This window comes from Solanum pennellii, chromosome 7, assembly GCF_001406875.1.
Source record: "Solanum pennellii chromosome 7, SPENNV200".
In the NCBI taxonomy this organism is placed as follows: domain Eukaryota; kingdom Viridiplantae; phylum Streptophyta; class Magnoliopsida; order Solanales; family Solanaceae; genus Solanum; species Solanum pennellii.
The window spans coordinates 60,714,825-60,733,321 of NC_028643.1; the positions used below are offsets into that span (position 1 = coordinate 60,714,825).

General features: G+C 36.3%; 1 protein-coding gene across 1 annotated transcript; it reads right to left on the minus strand.

Annotated features, from left to right (window-relative positions):
* Positions 1-338: 338 nt before the first annotated feature.
* On the minus strand, positions 339-1,951 carry LOC107025760. Its single transcript, XM_027918512.1, has 6 exons — positions 1,819-1,951; positions 1,511-1,588; positions 1,326-1,426; positions 1,099-1,210; positions 667-854; positions 339-494 (listed from the first exon to the last, which is right to left on the minus strand). The coding sequence occupies exons 1-6, from the start codon at positions 1,949-1,951 to the stop codon at positions 339-341; spliced, it is 768 nt and encodes a 255-aa protein (XP_027774313.1).
* Between the last annotated feature and the right edge of the window lie 16,546 nt (positions 1,952-18,497).

Genomic DNA, 18,497 nt, shown 5'->3' on the forward strand with positions numbered 1-18,497 from the left:
TATGCAAACCTTATCACTATCTCGTAGAAGTAGATAGTTTGTTTTCTAAAGACCCTTCGTATCGAATTTGATCTATTGTTCTTCGAGAGAGATGACACCGTTCGTGTTGATGAATTTTGAAAAAAAAATACTCAATAAAGTATAGTTAATAAACAAGAACTGAACAAGCAACTGACAAACTTTATGAATGCGACTTAAATTTAATGTTTTGCATAAAATGATCAAATTCAACATTCAAAAAATTTATTAAAAGAAAACCTAAGCTTGGATATATGATTAAAATAAATGATTAAAATGCAATCCTGAATCTACGGGGAATAAGTATCAACATCCTTTTCTCAGTTGTTGTTTCTCCGTTTTCTCTCACAACTAACAGTCTTTTTGTTTGTTTTGATACTTGAATCTTCATTTGCCAAATGATTCATATTTTGGTCTTCTTCAGTTGGACAATTCCAATAATATTCATCTTCAATTGGTGAGATCCTGAAAGTACACTGTGGAATGGAAAGAAATTTGTTGAGATAACAAAATAAGTTTAGAAATTTATTTTATTTTGTCAAATATCAGAGTATCAAAGGTAAAGAAAAAAATAAACTATTGTTGAATAATATTAGAAACTTGTTTTAAATACATGATATAGATAGATAAAAGCTTTATATGAATTACCTTATAAAGGTTATTGATGGAACAAAATTTGATACTTCTCGGCATTCCTTGTGTGATATGATAGTTTCCACCATTTTCATCTTTTGCCAAAAGTCTCGATCCATAGTTTATAATCTTTTCATTTATAATTTGATCACAATTATCTGGGATATCATCTTCGCATGTTATTTTGTTGATATCTGGCTCACCTTAAAATTTTATGTGACATTTCATGATATATGTGAAACAAATCAGAAGTTCAAAAAGTAGGATTGCAACTTCAATTTAATGACTGTATTTTAGGCTACCAATGTGCTATGTTCCATTTAGGGGAGAGTTTAAATTACCATGCGCTCATCGATTTAAATTTAGGATAATTCTCTACTTTCGATGAAAAAAAAGTCAAATAATTAAAATAAATTTAATTTAAAAGATGTAAAATTCCTTAAGTACCATCAATAATTTCTTCTTGTCGTTCGCCAAGAAGTTCCTCCACAAAAGAATCCTTTTGATCCCGGCTTATGTTGCTTCCGCTATGTTCTTTAAATTTCTTACTTTCTAATTTCTGCAAATCCATATTGTTTCTTAATAAACAATCGGAGATAGAAAAGTAAATTGTGGAATATAATAAACGTGCTCAATAAACGATTTTTAAGTAGATGCAAGTGTAGAAAAATTGCCTCGCAAGCAGGAAGGAGGGGATACGAACACGTACTGACAGTGTTATTTTCTATTATGGTAGCACTATAATGGTTATCTTCACCAAGGCTCTCAAACTCACCTGGAAATCATTAATAATCAATTGAAAGATAATTAATAGTATAAGTCATTTATGAGCTGTTGAATAAACTAATGAAGTACGTACCATGAATAATTTGTTGTTCGTGATTGTCTGCATCCTTCCTCTCTTTCATGTAAAGTTGCGAATTTCTTTCCTTGTTCCCTTGAAAAAAATAGTTAATATTTTATTTTGCTAAAAAAGAGTTACTAATGATACATTGAAATTAATTTTTAGACTGCTAATAATCCAATTATTTTTAAAAATTTATTTAATAATACGATTAAAATTAAAAAAAAAGAGGCATTATTTCTCTTTTAATTTATTAAAGTGAACAAGGACAACAATAATCAACATAAATCAGTTGTAAGATGTTGAAGTAATTAACTACGTACTATAAATAAGTTTTTCCTTTTGCTTGTTCTCTAGTATATTCTTGGAAGAGTCCCCTTGGTCCTCTCCTGAAGATTTCTTATTCCTCTTGGCATCTTCTTTCTTTTTATTTTCTTCTTCAAGCATATTGGGCATATACTAGTGAATGAAAACCAAAAGGAAAGATCATCTAATTATTCAAATTTACAAATCATGCTCGCAAAAAGAAAGATCTTCCCTTCACACTAAAGAGTATAAAGTTGAAAATCAAATGAGATTCTAGAAGGAACAAACGAAATATAGTTAATTAATTATACACATATGCCGTTGAAGCTATATACACTTTATTCTAATCATAACCATATTATACATTGTATTTCATAAAGTAAAACTTAATTAAAATAAATATAAATAGATATTACATATAGATTTTAGAGATGAAACAACACTTTTGGATTTGAGAGCACATAGGAATGATTTTAAGGGATTAAGAAAGCATCATCCTTCGATGACTCTCGTTCTACGATCGAGATGAAAGTCTCGTTCTAAGATTGGAAAATATAATTGACTGAATGCATGTGGAAAAATTGATGGAAGTCTTACTGTGTTTAAATGAGATTGTTCATACATATCCATACACAACAACAAAAGCAACATATCTGATGTCATCCCACAAATAGGATCTGAAAAGGGTGAGATATACACAAACTAGGGTTTGAAAATAGGAAGATGTACACAACTTTAACTATAACTTTGTTGGGGTTTTGATAGTCTTTTTCTATATGCCATAGACAAAAGAATTGAAATTGGATTGCAAGCAAGAGAAATAAAAAAAATCAATCTTGTAGATTATAGGTTTTAAAATTTATTAGAGATGGTCTGTAAATTCAAAAACAGGACACTTGCTAAAATGAACTGTAAATTTATAAATGAACACAAGGTAAATAATTGAGAAACAAAACAATATCTGAATAGAATCAAACTCACTATCACGTAATTCGATTCTTTTATGCAAGAAAATAAAACGCAAAAACGAATTGAATAGAATGAACGAGTGAATCAATACTCTCAATCACATTTACATGTTCCTCTTGATTAATCCCTTTTAAAAAATGAAGTAAGTGAAGAAGCAAACCTGTATTGATTCAAGTATCTTCTCTTGATTGCTTATATATTTTTTGAAAAACTTAAATTAAAACGAAGAAGTGAACAGACATCTCGCCTTTTATATGTACAATCTAGATTGCTGAGTTGTTTCCTGAAAAATATGTTTGTTCAATTTTGGAAAATTTATTATTTATCCATTAAAGGTAAGATAAATTTAAAGTGCAAAGGTGTGAACAGAGTTGAGTTTTAAATAAATTATTGTGAAGAATTTTATTATTTTGCTAATAGTGATATTTTGAAATTAATTGGGAAATTTAATAAAATCATTTATTTTTTCATTTATTATACTTTGTAATGTGTATTATAAGGATAATAAAGGACAATTGGTTTTAAGTCTTTGACCAAATACATTTAAATAGTTTTCATAAAGTTGGTCAAATATCATATTTAATGCAAACCATAAGAATCACTACAAAATTGATATAGGACATGAAATTATGGTTGAGGTAATAATATTTTTCTTTCAAAAGATAATAGCTATCTTGACTTAAAATTAAATTATTTTGAATTTATGTTTTGGAGTGGAAGACTACATATCTCTTTTCTTTAAACTTGTTTAGATTATGAAATTCATACAAAACAATATATGTGTAGTTGTTTCTATAATAATATAGAATATAATAATATGAAATAAAAAATCAATTTTAAATTAATTGAAAAATATGCTCTTTTTCCTGCAATTTGATAAACGAATAATTTATGGGTAATTAAAATTAAAAATTAGTTGTTCTGTCGTATGTGTTTATATGTTTTCTACTTAATTGTTTAACTATCCCTATTCAGAGTAATCCCGTCAAGATATTTAGTAAAGAAATTCAAAAAATAGTTGTAGATAAATTTATTCCGGTGTGGGAGACAAATAAAGTATAAATATAAGAAAAAATAAGCCTATTTATAAAATATAATTTTTCAATGAATGCAATTAAATTGAAACCCTTCCCAACAGATTGTTTCTTCATTGCTTTAGAAAAAAACAATCATCAAGTTTTACAATTTAAAAAAGCAACGACATGAAGAGATAAAAGTTCTAACTCGCAAGATTCAAAAATTGGGTGTGATGACATCTGCCTTATCCAACTAAGACAAGTCAACGGAAACAGTCATTGACAAGGGAAAATACGGTAGTTATGGACTAAACATAACATAAAAATTTCGAAAACAATAACATAACAAAACAAGATGTCACGTATACAAACCACTAGGTAATATACAATTTTTTATAAATGAACAAGTCTGAATGTATACATTCCTAGAATAATAGTAAGATATAGTCAATAGTAAGTAACACCTTCCGCGAGGTGGTACCTCACAAAATCCTCAAAATCAAGCCACGAACACTGATGCAAGAGGAGGATCAAATTGAATGGGACACATAAACTAAATAAGTGTAGAAAACAAGGGAGTGAGTGATGAGTTGTGGATTTCCACTCATTTAAGGATCTTTCATAGTTACTTTCACTTGATTTAGTTTAGAATTGATGCTTTTAATGTGGTTTGCTTAAAATTTATAGGTAAATGAAATGGAGAGTTGATTAAGAATATGGATGAAAAAATTAAGTGGAATTGAATCAAGAAGAGGCCAATTAGAAGAAAGTGGAACAGAGAGAAGTTTAGTTATCACGACTGTATGAAGTACAGCTCGTGATTGCGTTGCCCATGAAATTCAAATCTTGCGCTTCTGTATTAATATGTCGTGATCCCATGTCCATGATACACTACTCTCCGCGACCGCATGAGTTAGTTGTCGTGATTACAAAGGATAAATACCTATCACCCGGGCAGATTGGGAATTCACCAAATTGATCCCAAAACCCCTTTGCACACTTGCCAACAATCATTTTTCATCTATCCATCTTGTACGCAATAATCCTAGAGATAGACAATACCATATTCTTAGCTTAGATTGGAAAAGTACTTGTTGATTTCAATTAGGATTGAGACTCCCAAGTTGCCTCACAAATCATATTTGGATTTGACAATCGTGTTCTTACTACTAAAATCTCTTAATTCTTTCTTTGTTTCATTTCTTTAAATTTCTAGAACTATGGGTGAAATTGTCTAGTTGAGATTGGGGTTTTATGCTAAAAATAGACAACTTGTTTGGATTTTTATTGCTCACTCTAATGTTTGTTTTTGTGATTGTGTGCTTTCATGAATAGGTTTTAATCTTATTTTCATGCTTTAATCTATGATTTGAGAGCGCATGCTTGAATCTAGCTTCCGATTTATGTGGATTGCTCGAATAAGAATTCCTCAAGTGGAGCATTAGATTAATAGTCATGTTTGACTTTGATTCCTAAATTTGATAGAAGAAGATAATTTGGATTTACATTGTTGAACGCTAGAAATATGGATTAAGATCAATGTATTCGATTGCTTGTTGTTGAAGTCAATTGAACCCGAAGGAGATTTTGTGATAAAACACTTTGAGACATAAAGGAGATAAGTGTTGATTGATAATTATCTAGTCAAACTTAAATTGATTTGAGATGTCAATGGATTGTTGAATGAGGATTGAGTTCCAAATTTCCTAATCTATCCTTGTTTAATATTGTCTTTTCCTAAATCCTTTATTTTCTTAACAAACTCGCTATCTATTTGATAGTCTTGTAGATTGCATGTTCAGATTTAAACCAATATCTATTTACCCTTTAACATTTCAATTGCTGATAAATTGTTCCTTGTGCGATTTTTCCCTAACTCTTAGTTGGGTATTTTTATTGCTGACAACAACTCACTCTTAAAATTTTTAAGGTAATTTAGTATTATAGAAAACGAGCGCCATTGTCGGTGAGTAATTAGACGTATTGAATTGATTTAGGATTTCTAGTTTACTTATTTCTCTCTAAATTGTGAGTAGTTGTCTTTATAGTTTTTTGTGACCATATGTTTGAGAGTGGTTTGCCTATACCGATCCATGTCCATGTCGTGAATCAAATGTGATAAGACAATTTTGGCTTAAGGTCGTAGCAGAAAAGCTCAGTTGGGGGGAAAAGGAACTACTCTGATTCTCCTAAGAAAAGGAAAAACTTCTCAAAATCCACTCCACTCGGTGCCAATGGGCAGTCAATTTGAAGTTTGAACTCGCAACTCTTAGGGCCATATTAGGAACAAGATATGAGGAAGATACTACTCCTTATCCAATAGTCAAAAGGAGCGAAGAGGAGTCTCATGCCTTGCACCTAGCTAGGTGCTATGAGATGGTACCACTCGATTTTGAGATCTCTACTTTGGATGCTAATGTGGAGACAACAAAAGGGACGGTGGTTACATTGAGAATACCTTAGGCCTTTGCAACATATCCAAACCAATAAGACTCCAACAAGCTGGAAAAAATGTGATTATACTAAAGTTGCATAAAGAACCAAAAATATTATATATGGCAACTTTAGTTCATATGGAATCAATAGTGTCAGTTGATTGAGGCCAACAATAATGAAAAACAATTCTCATGTGGCCTTATCACTATCTAAACCCTAACCAAAGGATCTGAAAGGGAAGTATGATGCAACGTTGGGCAGGAGGTGCATTTCCTCAAACTGGAAACACAAAGGGTGATATACCTGGTGTCGTGTCGCGATGTTAAATTGTGTGCTTTATGGGAGGCAACCCATCAATATCTTAATTAGTTCTATGTCTCATTTTTTACTTGTAGTTTAGGTTTGATATTTTTTTAATTAACCCTCATAATTTCAAAAGTGGTGGTGTTTAGAACATGTTTAAATGTATAAAACTGACTAGAATTGAAGTTTTGGGTGAAACACCTTCAAAAAGAAGAGTTGACAATTTTTTTGATGCTCATATGCGCCAAAATATTGTGTGGATCGTCATTTTTGTTGTGCCATCACCCAAATTGAAAGTACCTTTAGCAAATCTAACACCATGTTTTTCATCACAATTTCGAGAGCATCTAGCCTCGATCACAAGTAACAGGTGTCACATTCATGGAAGGTAAAAAAACTTCTTGTTATGATTGTGAGAAGAGGGGTCCCGACCATAATGATTCACGTGAATTTCAAAAGGCAGTAGTTTTGAAATCCATTTTAATGTCCCAAAAACTTCTTCCCCATAAAATCAATTACTCTAATCAATTTTGGACAAGAATTCCCTTCAAGAATTTTTTTTAACTTAAGGCATGTCTTCTTCCCCCTCTCTTCATCTTTTCTTGAAATTGGTGAGTTATTTATAAAAGGGTAGATCCTTGCCCTTAGTTTTCTTTAATCATGATTTGTGTTGAAAACTTTATTGTGTCTAGAAGTATTGTAGGTTAATGTCTTGTAATGGGTGTTAACTGAATAAGGATGAATTTGAGGCTTGAAATCGGTTGAAAATGGCACGAGAACAGGTTACAACTTGTTTGATGCAATGTCGAAGTGAAAAATATTTTCTAGGCTGAAGTTTTCGATGCGATCGTGGTCTCATCCCATGATCACGGTATCTCATCCCACGATCACATCGTATTAAAATTTTAAATTCCATGATTGTGATGTCTAATCCTGCAATTACAATGACTTGAAAAGATGAGGCTCATGATCATCCCGTGATCGCGATGAGTCGTGTGCTTGCTACTGAAAACTACCAAAAATAGTAACTTCGCCTCCATTCAGTGGATTCTTTTTTAACTCATTTCATTGGCCTAATTTCTTTATAATACATTTATTTACCTGCCTTTGCATTAATTTAATATGTTTGCATATTGTATAGGTATACTTTCTGCAAAAGCATGGACAACGACGTCGTCAACCAAATGGAGGAAAAAATTGAAGAAAATATCATGGGAGAGGAAATCTTTAGTCATGAGCGTTTAATGTTCGCTAAATTACAGCGATTGGATGTCCACCTCCACAAAAGAATATCATAAATGAGAGTGGTCTTCTTTTAAAACGCCTCCATGGGAACATATCATACTTCTATGGGAGATTCGAGGCCAGTGCATAGATGTGTTTTGTTATAAACTTAACATGTCTAAACACATGGTGGATCAAGATTTGTATGCCAATATCGCCGAAGGTAATTTCTCTAGTGACTTGGTAGTCACTGTCTGGGGCAACCAAGTTTGTTTTGACTTCATGAGGATCACTAATTATTATGGTATTAATGATGTTAATAATGATATTCACATGAGAAATGCAACGGAAGAGGTCCAAGAGTGGTTTGTGAAATACTTTTATGATGGTCATATGCCTAAATGGATTGAAAACAACTAGTGGATTGATTCCTCAAAATTCCAAGATAAAAATACAAAACTTGGGTGTCCATCATTTTTATTTGGGTTATACCAATTTTTCTCTTTATTCGGAGCTTTTAATTTTTCCCATCATGGATGGGATTCCTATTAATGTTGGGTATATAATTGTGCAACACATTCAGTGTAACAACACTAAAATAGTATACCAAGATTCGCATGTCAATAAATAATTGCCTAATTACTATAATATGTTTTATTTTGATTCTGGGAACTTAAAATTTTGCGATAATTACAACCTTGCTTATGTAAGACCCCGAAAATGACCTAGGTTAACTAGAACCTAACATGTTGGTATTGAAGTTCTAAGGTCCTAAATATGTCTAAAATTTAGTATATAGGCTGTAGCAAAAATATTAGAGGAGTTGGAAGTCAAACGTCAAAGGACGACCAAGACGTTCAACGACTAAGTCACCTAAATATCTAAAATGTGATTCTATGTGTTTATGTGTGTTTAATGGTGTTTTAAGGTTCTTAATTTACTTAATATAGTATTTATAGGCAGTGTTAAAAGTTTCGTGATGTTTGGAGGTCAAACAACCAAAAACGTCCAAGGCGTTCGAAAGATATGCCCTGAGTCGACCTTAAACGTCTAGGCAAGTTTCATAAAGTTTTAGGTGTTCGTTTTTGATGAAATTCATTTGAGAGGTGTTAAACTTATAGATTATCGTATTTGGGTTGGAAACGTCTGGGAAATTATCCCCAAGGACCATATAAGGGTCCTTGAGGAAGGACCCAAAATTAGTGTGCAGGCTGTCCCAGGCAGACCTAGCCGACAGAGCAGTCAACAGCCCGTCGTGTCAGTGACGCCCCTTCAAAGGGTCCCGTCATGAGTACTTAGACAAGGGTGAAGATATGAAGCTTGAACAGCTACTGAAGCCAACGACGGAGGATTGTGATGCCACGTCGTGGCTGTGACGGCCCGTCAAGGGCAGGCATCGCACGCAAATGCCTTCCTGCGCAGGCTGCTGCCATGTCAAGGGGTAAATTGGTAAATTCACCCCACTTCTAAATTAATTCATGGAAGGTTTATTACGGGTATTTTGGGTATTTTAATTAATTATTTAAAGGGATATCACATGGAAAGTAGTTATGGAACTCTTTTATATAAACCTTCTTTTGTAGGGTAAATGTGATTGGGTTATGAACTAGTTATGGAATTCTTTTATGTGAACCTAATGTATGAATTACTCTATGAGAACGAAGGCTAGCACCGAGTGAGTATGGTAAGGGAAAGTAGTTCTAGTTAAGTATGAGATAAAAATACAAAGAAGCCCTTCATATTCCTTAACAATGTGCCGACATGGGATGTGTCTAAGTTCTACCATTGGCAAGTAGAACAACCTCATCGGAGTAGGATAGAACTCCGGATTTCATGTCTTGCTATCATGGTCTATGTTGTTTATTTCCTATTCTCATCATATGGAATACCTATTAGCATTTGAGGAGTTTATGGAGTTTAGATCTTGGTATGGGATATCTAGATATTGCAAATAGACTTTGAAGGTGTTATGTGGAGTTCCTAGGTCTTGTTGAAGACCACTATTTGAGTGTCCTTTATGTGATGCATGAGTCTTAATGAACTAAGGAACTAATGACTTATGTTAAGGAGTATGTAAATAAATTAGTACCTAATCTAAAGTGACTTAAGGATTTATTAGCTAAAGTGTGAAGAGGGCATAAGAGATGTTCTCTTCATGTATTATCTTTGGATGTCTTGAGTATGACTCTAGTTAGGGAAGTTGGTTTATTTTGTGGTCATGATCTAAGGCTTAGGTAGTTTTAAGGACTATTTATGAAATCTTGAAGAGGTCGCTATGGACGTTATGTTCTTGATTTACATAAGTAGGTCGTTTGATAGTCTTTGGGATGAGAATCTCATATCATCTATGTGTTGGTGATTTATGTGAGCATGATCCAATCTTAGGGAGTCTATTGGATCTCTTAAGTGTGTGTGTAAGGGATTATATGGGCGGTCGCTTCACAACTAACTTAAGTGAGACTTACAGTTTACCATTGGTAGAAGAATCTTACCTTGATGTTTATGATTGCTTTGTAAATATGTATGTGAATCATTAAAGGTAATCTTAAGGGTCGTTTAGGCACATCTAGAGAGGGTGTATAAGCGGTCTCTCTTTGTGTGACTTAAGTGAATCTTAGGATGACTTTAAGTAAGGAAATTACATGCTAGAAGTATCTTATGTGTTTATAAATTGATTTATGATGTTATTATGATTATAATGTGATTTTAAATGAAAAGATGCATATTTCGAATAATATCCATTTTCATGATTTATATGAATAAGCCATACTTAGTACATGTGGTTGTACTAATTCCATGTTTTTATCGATATATATAGTTCTTGGTAGGTGAAGAGCTTTGAGAAGTGATGACTTGGACTTAGAAGATCATTCGAGAGAAGTTGAAGTATGTCCTCACTTGACTCGAGGGAATTTATATGCCTTTTATGTTTTCTTTCAAAGTATTGTAATAGACTAAGTATTTCTATATTCGTATTTTGAAGTATGGGTCGTGTCCCAAGTTTTCTTGTGTCTTATGATGATGTCATTGAGACTTAGTATTTCCTATTACTTTTATATGAATGAGATTTTGAACACAATATTATGTTTTGTGAAAACTTTTAATGCCGCACTACTATTCACTATGTACATGCAATCAATGATATGAAAGGGCTTGTCTAAGAACTCTGAGAGTTCGATGACGCCATTCCACAATCCAAGATTGTGCCCTAACGTCTAGGGTGTGGTTTTGAGTTGTGACAAAGCCTGGTATTAGAGCATAGGGTTGTGAAAGTAGTATTAGGAATCAAAATGTCTCATCATGTCACGTCTAGTAGAGTCTTTACATCGGGGTGAGTCACGACACATCTATGGGCGATACATTATAGGACGATAGAGTTTCCCCTCTTTTCTACCCCTATGTCGTGCGGTAGAGTAAATGTTATGATTATCCTTCTTATGAGTTTCCTTATGTTCTAGGAGATGAATACTAGACTGATGGCCGCTAGAAGGTTGGAAGAGGAGAGGGTGAATGAGGAGGTTCCCCATCAAGTTGAGCAAGTTAAGCAAGTTCCTCAAGGCGGGCAAGGAGTTCAAGGTGCTAAAGATGCCCAAGTGCCTCCCCAATGTGATCGTATACCTAATGTAGAAGGAAGTATTGAGGTTCCAGAGATGTCTAATAGGGAGATTAGAGAGGCTTTGATTGCTATTGCCCGATCCGTGGCTATGCAAGCTAATTTGAACATGATGCCTTGAGTTGTGGAGAGCAGTATGACATCTAGGTTGACAGATTTTGTGAGGATGAATCCTCCTATCTTTCCTGGTTCTAAGGTAAATGAGGATCCCCAAGAGTTTCTTGATGGATTATACAAAAATTTTAGTGCTATGGGGGTTACATCTAGGGAGAAGGCGGAGTTGGCTTCATACTAATTGAGGGATGTTTCTCAAATTTTGTACACTCAATGGAAGGATAATAGGCCAGAAGGACCGGGTCTTGTTGAATGGGAAGAATTTAGGGAAGCTTTTCTTGGTATGTACTTTCCCCAAGAGAGGATAGAAATTAAGGTAGACGAGTTTATCAATCTCAACAAAGGCAATATAGGTGTTGCTGAGTACTCTTTGAAATTCTCAACTTTGTCTAGGTATGCCCCTTCTCTTTTGTCCAATCCAAGAGATGAAATGTGTAATTTTGTGACAGGGGTAGCCGGTTTAGTGGTGGAAGAGTGTCGTACCGCTATGTTGCATGATGATATGACCCTAGCTAGACTCATGGTGCTATGCACAATCAATTGAAGAGTCTAAACTTAGGAGGACGGCTAGAAGTTTGAAAAGGAGTGGTGCTAGTGATCAAGAGCAAACTAGGTTTAAGAAGAAGGTTCAATCTCAATGAGAATCTAGGAGTGCTAAGTTCAAGGTTGAGAAAGGAGGTGGTTCCAAGGTTGGCAAGCCTACTTGTGTAAATTGTGGCAAGAAACATTACGTTGAGTGTCTATTCGGTACCAAGAGTTGCTTTTGTTGTGGTAAAGATGGGCACAAAATGATAGAATGTCCTATGATTGCTTTTAGAGAAAGATAGGGTTAGAAAGTTGCTCCTAGTGTTCCAAAGGATGATGCTTTGACTAAGAGGAGTTTCTTTGCACTCCGTTCTAAAGTGGAGAAGCCGGATCTGACGGAGAGTGATGATGATGTTAGGACGTTCTCTTTCTTTTGTTAAGATATGAGTTCCTTCTAAGTGGGGGAGTATGGTTTGTAGATGGGATAGAAGTCCTTGAAATTGTTGCTTTTGCATGATGTTTAGGAGTTTTGTCGAAATTGAATTTCATTAACTTTTTGCATTATGTGTTTTATGAAGCCATGATTATGTCGTAAGATGCGTTTATATTATGTTGATTTGCATATTAGCATGTTTATATCATGGATTTCTTAAAAAGTGTGAATTTTTGAAAAGTTGCTTTAAAAAAGTCATTGTTTCCTTAAGAACTGCATGCTGCCATATTTTTGAGAAAATGACTAATTGATTCGTTTGCCAAAAAAATATTGCAATGTGGTTAGAACTGATGCATATGAGTAGGGTATTGATTATAAAATGAGTTTTTACCATTCAAATTGAAGAATGTGAAGTTGTTGTTTTCTTCAATGAAAGGTGTTTTATGGTTTGCTTATGAGCTGCTAGTTGAGTCTCTAATCTTGGAAGTGTTCGGAGAGTGGCAAGTGTCATTGTAGGACACATGTTATCCAAGTCGGGGAGATTGTTGATACGCTCAAACTTACTTCTCAAATAAGAAGTAAAGTGGTCGTATCAAGTAAAGAACCCAACTAATGACGTTGGAATCGTTCCCACGAGGAAAATAGTTCAGACTTAACTTTAATCTATTATTACTACTATTTAGTCAATTATTTACTTGGAAAGCAAATACAATAAAAGGTTTCTTTTTTACTTCTAAAAGAATTAAAATAACTAGCTAAATTAAAGGAGACAGCTAACAGCTTCAAATGTTGGAGTTTAATCAATTAATAAAAATAACTAAGGTTTACGTGTTCCCCAAAGGTTCATAACTTGATAATTCTAACTATAAAAATTCTTTCCTAGTATCTTGCATGAAAAGTGATAAGTTATGTATTTCTAAATCCTTGGCCCGGCATCTAGAAAATTTCACTCCGCACGTTGGTCCGGCTACGTGTGTTGCTATGCTAACCCTTACCTTTACCTAATATTAAGCATCGTATTCGATATTTGACTAAGTTATTACCTCGTACCAATCAATACTAGCCTATTAGATAGTATACAATAAATCTATGTTGATAATTCTTTTCCTATCATCTACCTCCTTGGTCTGGCAAGTAGCATTTAGGTGAATTCTAACGTTGGCCATCCGTTAAAAAGACTTCTAAGCGAAAGAATTATCAATACATGCAAGACACTATTCTAGAATTGTTATTTTAGTTAGATTTTATCTCATTATTCGCCTATGGTTCCCACAACCCTAGTTATGGAGTTTAGTTACCCATAGTCATAATCACAATATTCAAATATGTAATATAATAATTCATGCACTTACTTCAATGAGAGAGAATAAAATCAAGAAGTTCACTTGATTAATCAACAAAAATCACCAACAATAAATTACAGAAATTAATTAAAGACTAAAGATTCTCCAAAAGTGCAATAAAAATCTACAAGTCTAATCCACAAAAGAAGCTCAAATAACCAAGAGTCTAACCCCAAAAATGAGGTTTTTCGAACTATTTATAAAAAAACCTAATTAAATAAAGACTCTATTTGCTGGAAATCTGTAAAAACGCGGATGGGTCGACGGACCTTGCGACGGATCGTCGTGGTCATGACGGGCCGTCATGGACTCCGTCATCCCATACTTGTGCAATTTCTTCTGCTGCTCTTTTCATTACCCTCGACGGCAGGTATGATGGATGGTCACAGGCACAACGGTCTGTCGGGGGTCTCCGTTCCATAACACTTGAACTCTTGTAAATTTGGGTACTGGGACTACTTCTCTGATCTTCATGACGAACCAGCAGGATGGACCGTAATGGCTACGAAGGTCCGTCACGTACTCCGTAACCCCATACTTGGTCAGACTTCCCCATCTTCCTTCAGTAGCTGTACTACGATGCCACCTAGGGACCGTCACGGGCATGACGAACCGTCACAAGCTCCGTAGGTGGTACTTTTCTGCATTTCTTGCTCAAGAACCTCCGCATTCATCTTTTAGACAAATTTCCTGCAAATAAAGTGAAACTTACATAAATATTAATACAAAAAGGCTTTTGGACAAACTAAGCTTAAGGAAAAGGCATTAAAAATACCGTGAAACCACGGTATTTCAACACCCTCAACATAAATTCGTTGTTTTTCCTCAAGCGACGCACTATGACTCAATACAAAATCATTGTACAAAAGTATCCACGTTTTTATCTTTCGTAATCATTTTGCAATTAATACCGATCAGTCTCATCATATTTATGCATGCTATAACTATTAGGCTTGAATTATGTGGAATCAGACCATGACACACACTCACATTGCACTAACACCTGTCCTCTTCAATTTCTCACCGAAATGCTAATATTTCCGGTATTGCAACTAGTGTCCTCACTTCAAAACAATATCCTCATTTTTCACACAATGATTTATTTCAGTTTGAGTATAAGGATTACTTTTCAACACACACTCTCAGAACAAATTCACACTCGTTCATACATATTGCCATATGCTTGCCCTTATTTTCACTACTTTAAGTTCGCTATAGAACTCTTAGGATCACGATAGGAATTTATTATTTTGTAGCATAGGCTCAGCGTAAGGTAGGGTATATTTAGGTATACTTTAGTAACTTTTTGCCCTCTTTGACATATCGTCTAAACATACCACTTTTTATCATTTTATTTCACCCAGTTTCTCACATTCTATCACCTTGCTATTTTCCCTTCTTTCTTCATTTGTATAAGTGACTCTCTTATTTTATTGCTTGTATTTCTTGTATTTTATATTGTTTTTTTTCACTTTTCTTTCAACTGATTCTTGAGTCACTTTACTTTTGTTCTTTCTCTCTCTTTGTTCTTTCAACCCAACTTTCCAGATCATTCCTCATAAAAGCCACCCTCAACTCATGGTTTTGCGATGAGTCAAAGTACACAATACCCAAAGTTGGGTCAGGGCCATAAAAAGGGTTATTTAGTGCATTAGAGACCCTCAACTTATGCTTTTGGCATAAGTTGAGGTGCACATTACTAAGGAGGGACGAGGGCCAACACATTATTCTCATAAAAGATCAGTTGGGGTGAAAAAGAAAAGTCTAGTTTAAGCTCAAATCATTTGGATCAAAGAAGGATTATTTTCATTTGGTTTTCTTTTATTTAGGCAAAAAATGGGCTATATTGAACAAGGGCCTATGATCCTTTCCTAATTGTCTATTACAGCTTACTTTTAGAAAGACTAACAAGGTTGATCTAGCTCAGTACAAATAGTGAACTATTCAAATCTTCCTCACACTGACTTGGCATCTCATTACTCTACAAGATTATCAGACACCTAGTTCGAATTTTAGACTTAGGGTCATGCAGTGGTGTACCTCTATGTCATGTTTAGAGCCACACATTTATCAATTACTATGACTACTCATGCATCATTTTCATTTCATGAGGACATCATTTTAGACATCATGCTTCAGAATTAAACTATGTACACAAGATATAGACATGTCGGTTCAATTGTAAAAATAATCAGTCTCTTGGGGTAAAAGAACACAGGCAAGAAGACCCCAAAAGTGGATAGTAAATTGGGATACTCAGGCTTCACCCTAGCACTCACTTTCCATTTACCCCACCCCCAACAAAAAGACAAGCAATTGTCCCCAATGCATAAAAAAATTGAAATACAAGAGGGGTAGGTGAAGCAAACCTGGGGCGCAAAGCGCCGACGATCAGCAAGGTTGTGGGTCCGGTTCCCCGGAACCCACTACGTCTGTAGTCTGGACACCCTCAGTAGTGTCCTCAGCATCAACAGCACTATCAGAAGTGCCTCCCGCTATCTCCACATTTCTGGAGCTCAATGCCCCAGCAGCTAACTTTACGACCCTCATCCGACGTGCCTCCTCATCAGCAAGCGAGGCTCTCCTCGCAGCCTCCATCTCACGAATCTCCTTCTTCCGTGATTGAGCCTCATCCTCCTCTCGACCCCTATGCCTCTTGGCATGCTCTCGAGGGGGAGGTGATGGAATCTCAGAAGTGGCGACTGTGTCTTCAACAGGCTCTCCAGAAGGGGCCTCAGACTCAGGCACCCTATCCTCTAAGATCATATCGATGTCTGCGCGAAGACTGTCGACCGCAGCCTGAAGGGTCGAAACATCAACTTAAGAGGCTGGCCGGGCTAGCACCAGCAACTCAAAAGCGTCCAAGCGCTGATGAGCCTCAGCGATCTTCTGCTCTGTGTGCTGGACCATTCTCCGCTTTAAGCGCTCTTTTGCCTCAGCAATAGACCTCTGCATCCAAGGCTGGATGTGATGCAGAAGTGTAGCCATCTTGCCTCTAATTTCTGGACCCTTGTAAGCGCGACCAGGGCGGGCAAAGGGGCTGGGCGAGAGGAGCTCGGGGCAGTGCTACTACCCAGGATAGATTCGACCGGGGTAGTGTCAGTGGAAGCCTCATGCGTAGCCGTGCGGACCTGTGCTACCGTATCAGCCAGATTTTCACCAAATGGAGGCAATTCTGGATGGGGCCCTCTGCGTGGAGCCAACTCATTGGCCTCATCCCTGATGAGGACAATATCAACAGTGCCCAGCAGGGTCTTGAGCTGATCAACGTGCTATATAGGCACACCTACGGACCATCATAGAGAAAATATCATGAACGGGAAAGGGTAAGTAATTATGACCTTAAAAGCTCTTTCGTGCATGACCGCCTGTAGAAGCCAAGGAAACTCCACCTCAAACCCGGTTATCATCGCCACAATCAGTACTGCACGATCCCATGTGACTATATTATCAGTGGTTGTGGGGGGAAAGGCAATGCCAGAAAATCAACCATACAAAATTTGTCGTGAAGGTCAGGTTGTCCTTTTTGAAGGATCTCTTAGGCTCGGTCACCCAGTCAGCACCCTCTCCATCAAGAGACAAGTGCTGGGCCATCCACATCTTGGTGGTCTCTCTCAGCGATGTCTCACACAAGAATTGGCCATCTTTGACAATTTTTCATCGATAGTCAAACTCGGCGGTGAGAGGGGTCCGGTTGGCATCAACATCCTCGCCGTTCAGATACCAACGAATTGCAGGCAGTGAGATATCAACCTGAATGCAATATACTCAGACATGCTCCAGTGGGGACTTTTTTGCGGGGACAGCTCGCCTATAAATCTGTGATCTGAGAGTATCCACGTTGGAGGTGTAGAACTCTCGGACCAACTCTTCACTATAACGGCCCAACAAATGCGCTGTCCACTCCAGTCGATGTTTGGTGAAGAGTTTGTGGATCTCTGGCATAGTCGGGAGACTTCCCGTAAGGAACCCTCGCTCCAATGTAAGGGTCCGTGTCATGACTCCTTTCTCATTCAGAAACTTTGCGTCTGAATAAACTTGATACTACCTGTCGACACACCACTGGTTGGGCTTGTTGGCAACCGGGGTGAGAGCATGAGTCAGTGAGCCGGGTGTGGATTTAGAACTGTCAGCCTCATTAGACGAGGCAGACTGTGCAGTTGTGGTGGGTATAGGGACCTCAATAGATGCGGAGTCTTCCTCCGACCACGAAACTCCTAAGGAGCCAGACGCTCCTTCTTCGTGAGTAGCTGACCCAGAAGGTATGCCGGTCAGTTTGCGCTCCTCATCAGACTGGGAGGCAGTGACGTCGTATGCCACCTTTTTGAGTGTGGCTCTAGCAGCACATGCAGCTCGGGATGGGGTGGAAGTTCCTGAGGGCACGTACTCGGTGTCACGCTCATCATCAGAGCCAATGACCAGGCGGGCAGACGGCGCGACAAACTTCGATCTCCCAAATTCGTAGACTCGATCTTGTTTTGGTGCCACAATAGATAGTACCTGTAAAGAATAACTATTTCTACTAGAAGGAGCAAACAAGACAAGATAAACGACACAAAATAAAAAAAAGAGTTAAGATGTAATGACAATTCTATAGTAACAGTGAAACACGACGGACCAGGTGATGGCTCATCGTGAGTACGACGGACCGTCATGGGGTCTGTCATGTATTACTTTAAACTATGATTATGTGGAAACCCCTGAAGGAAAGTCTCTGAAA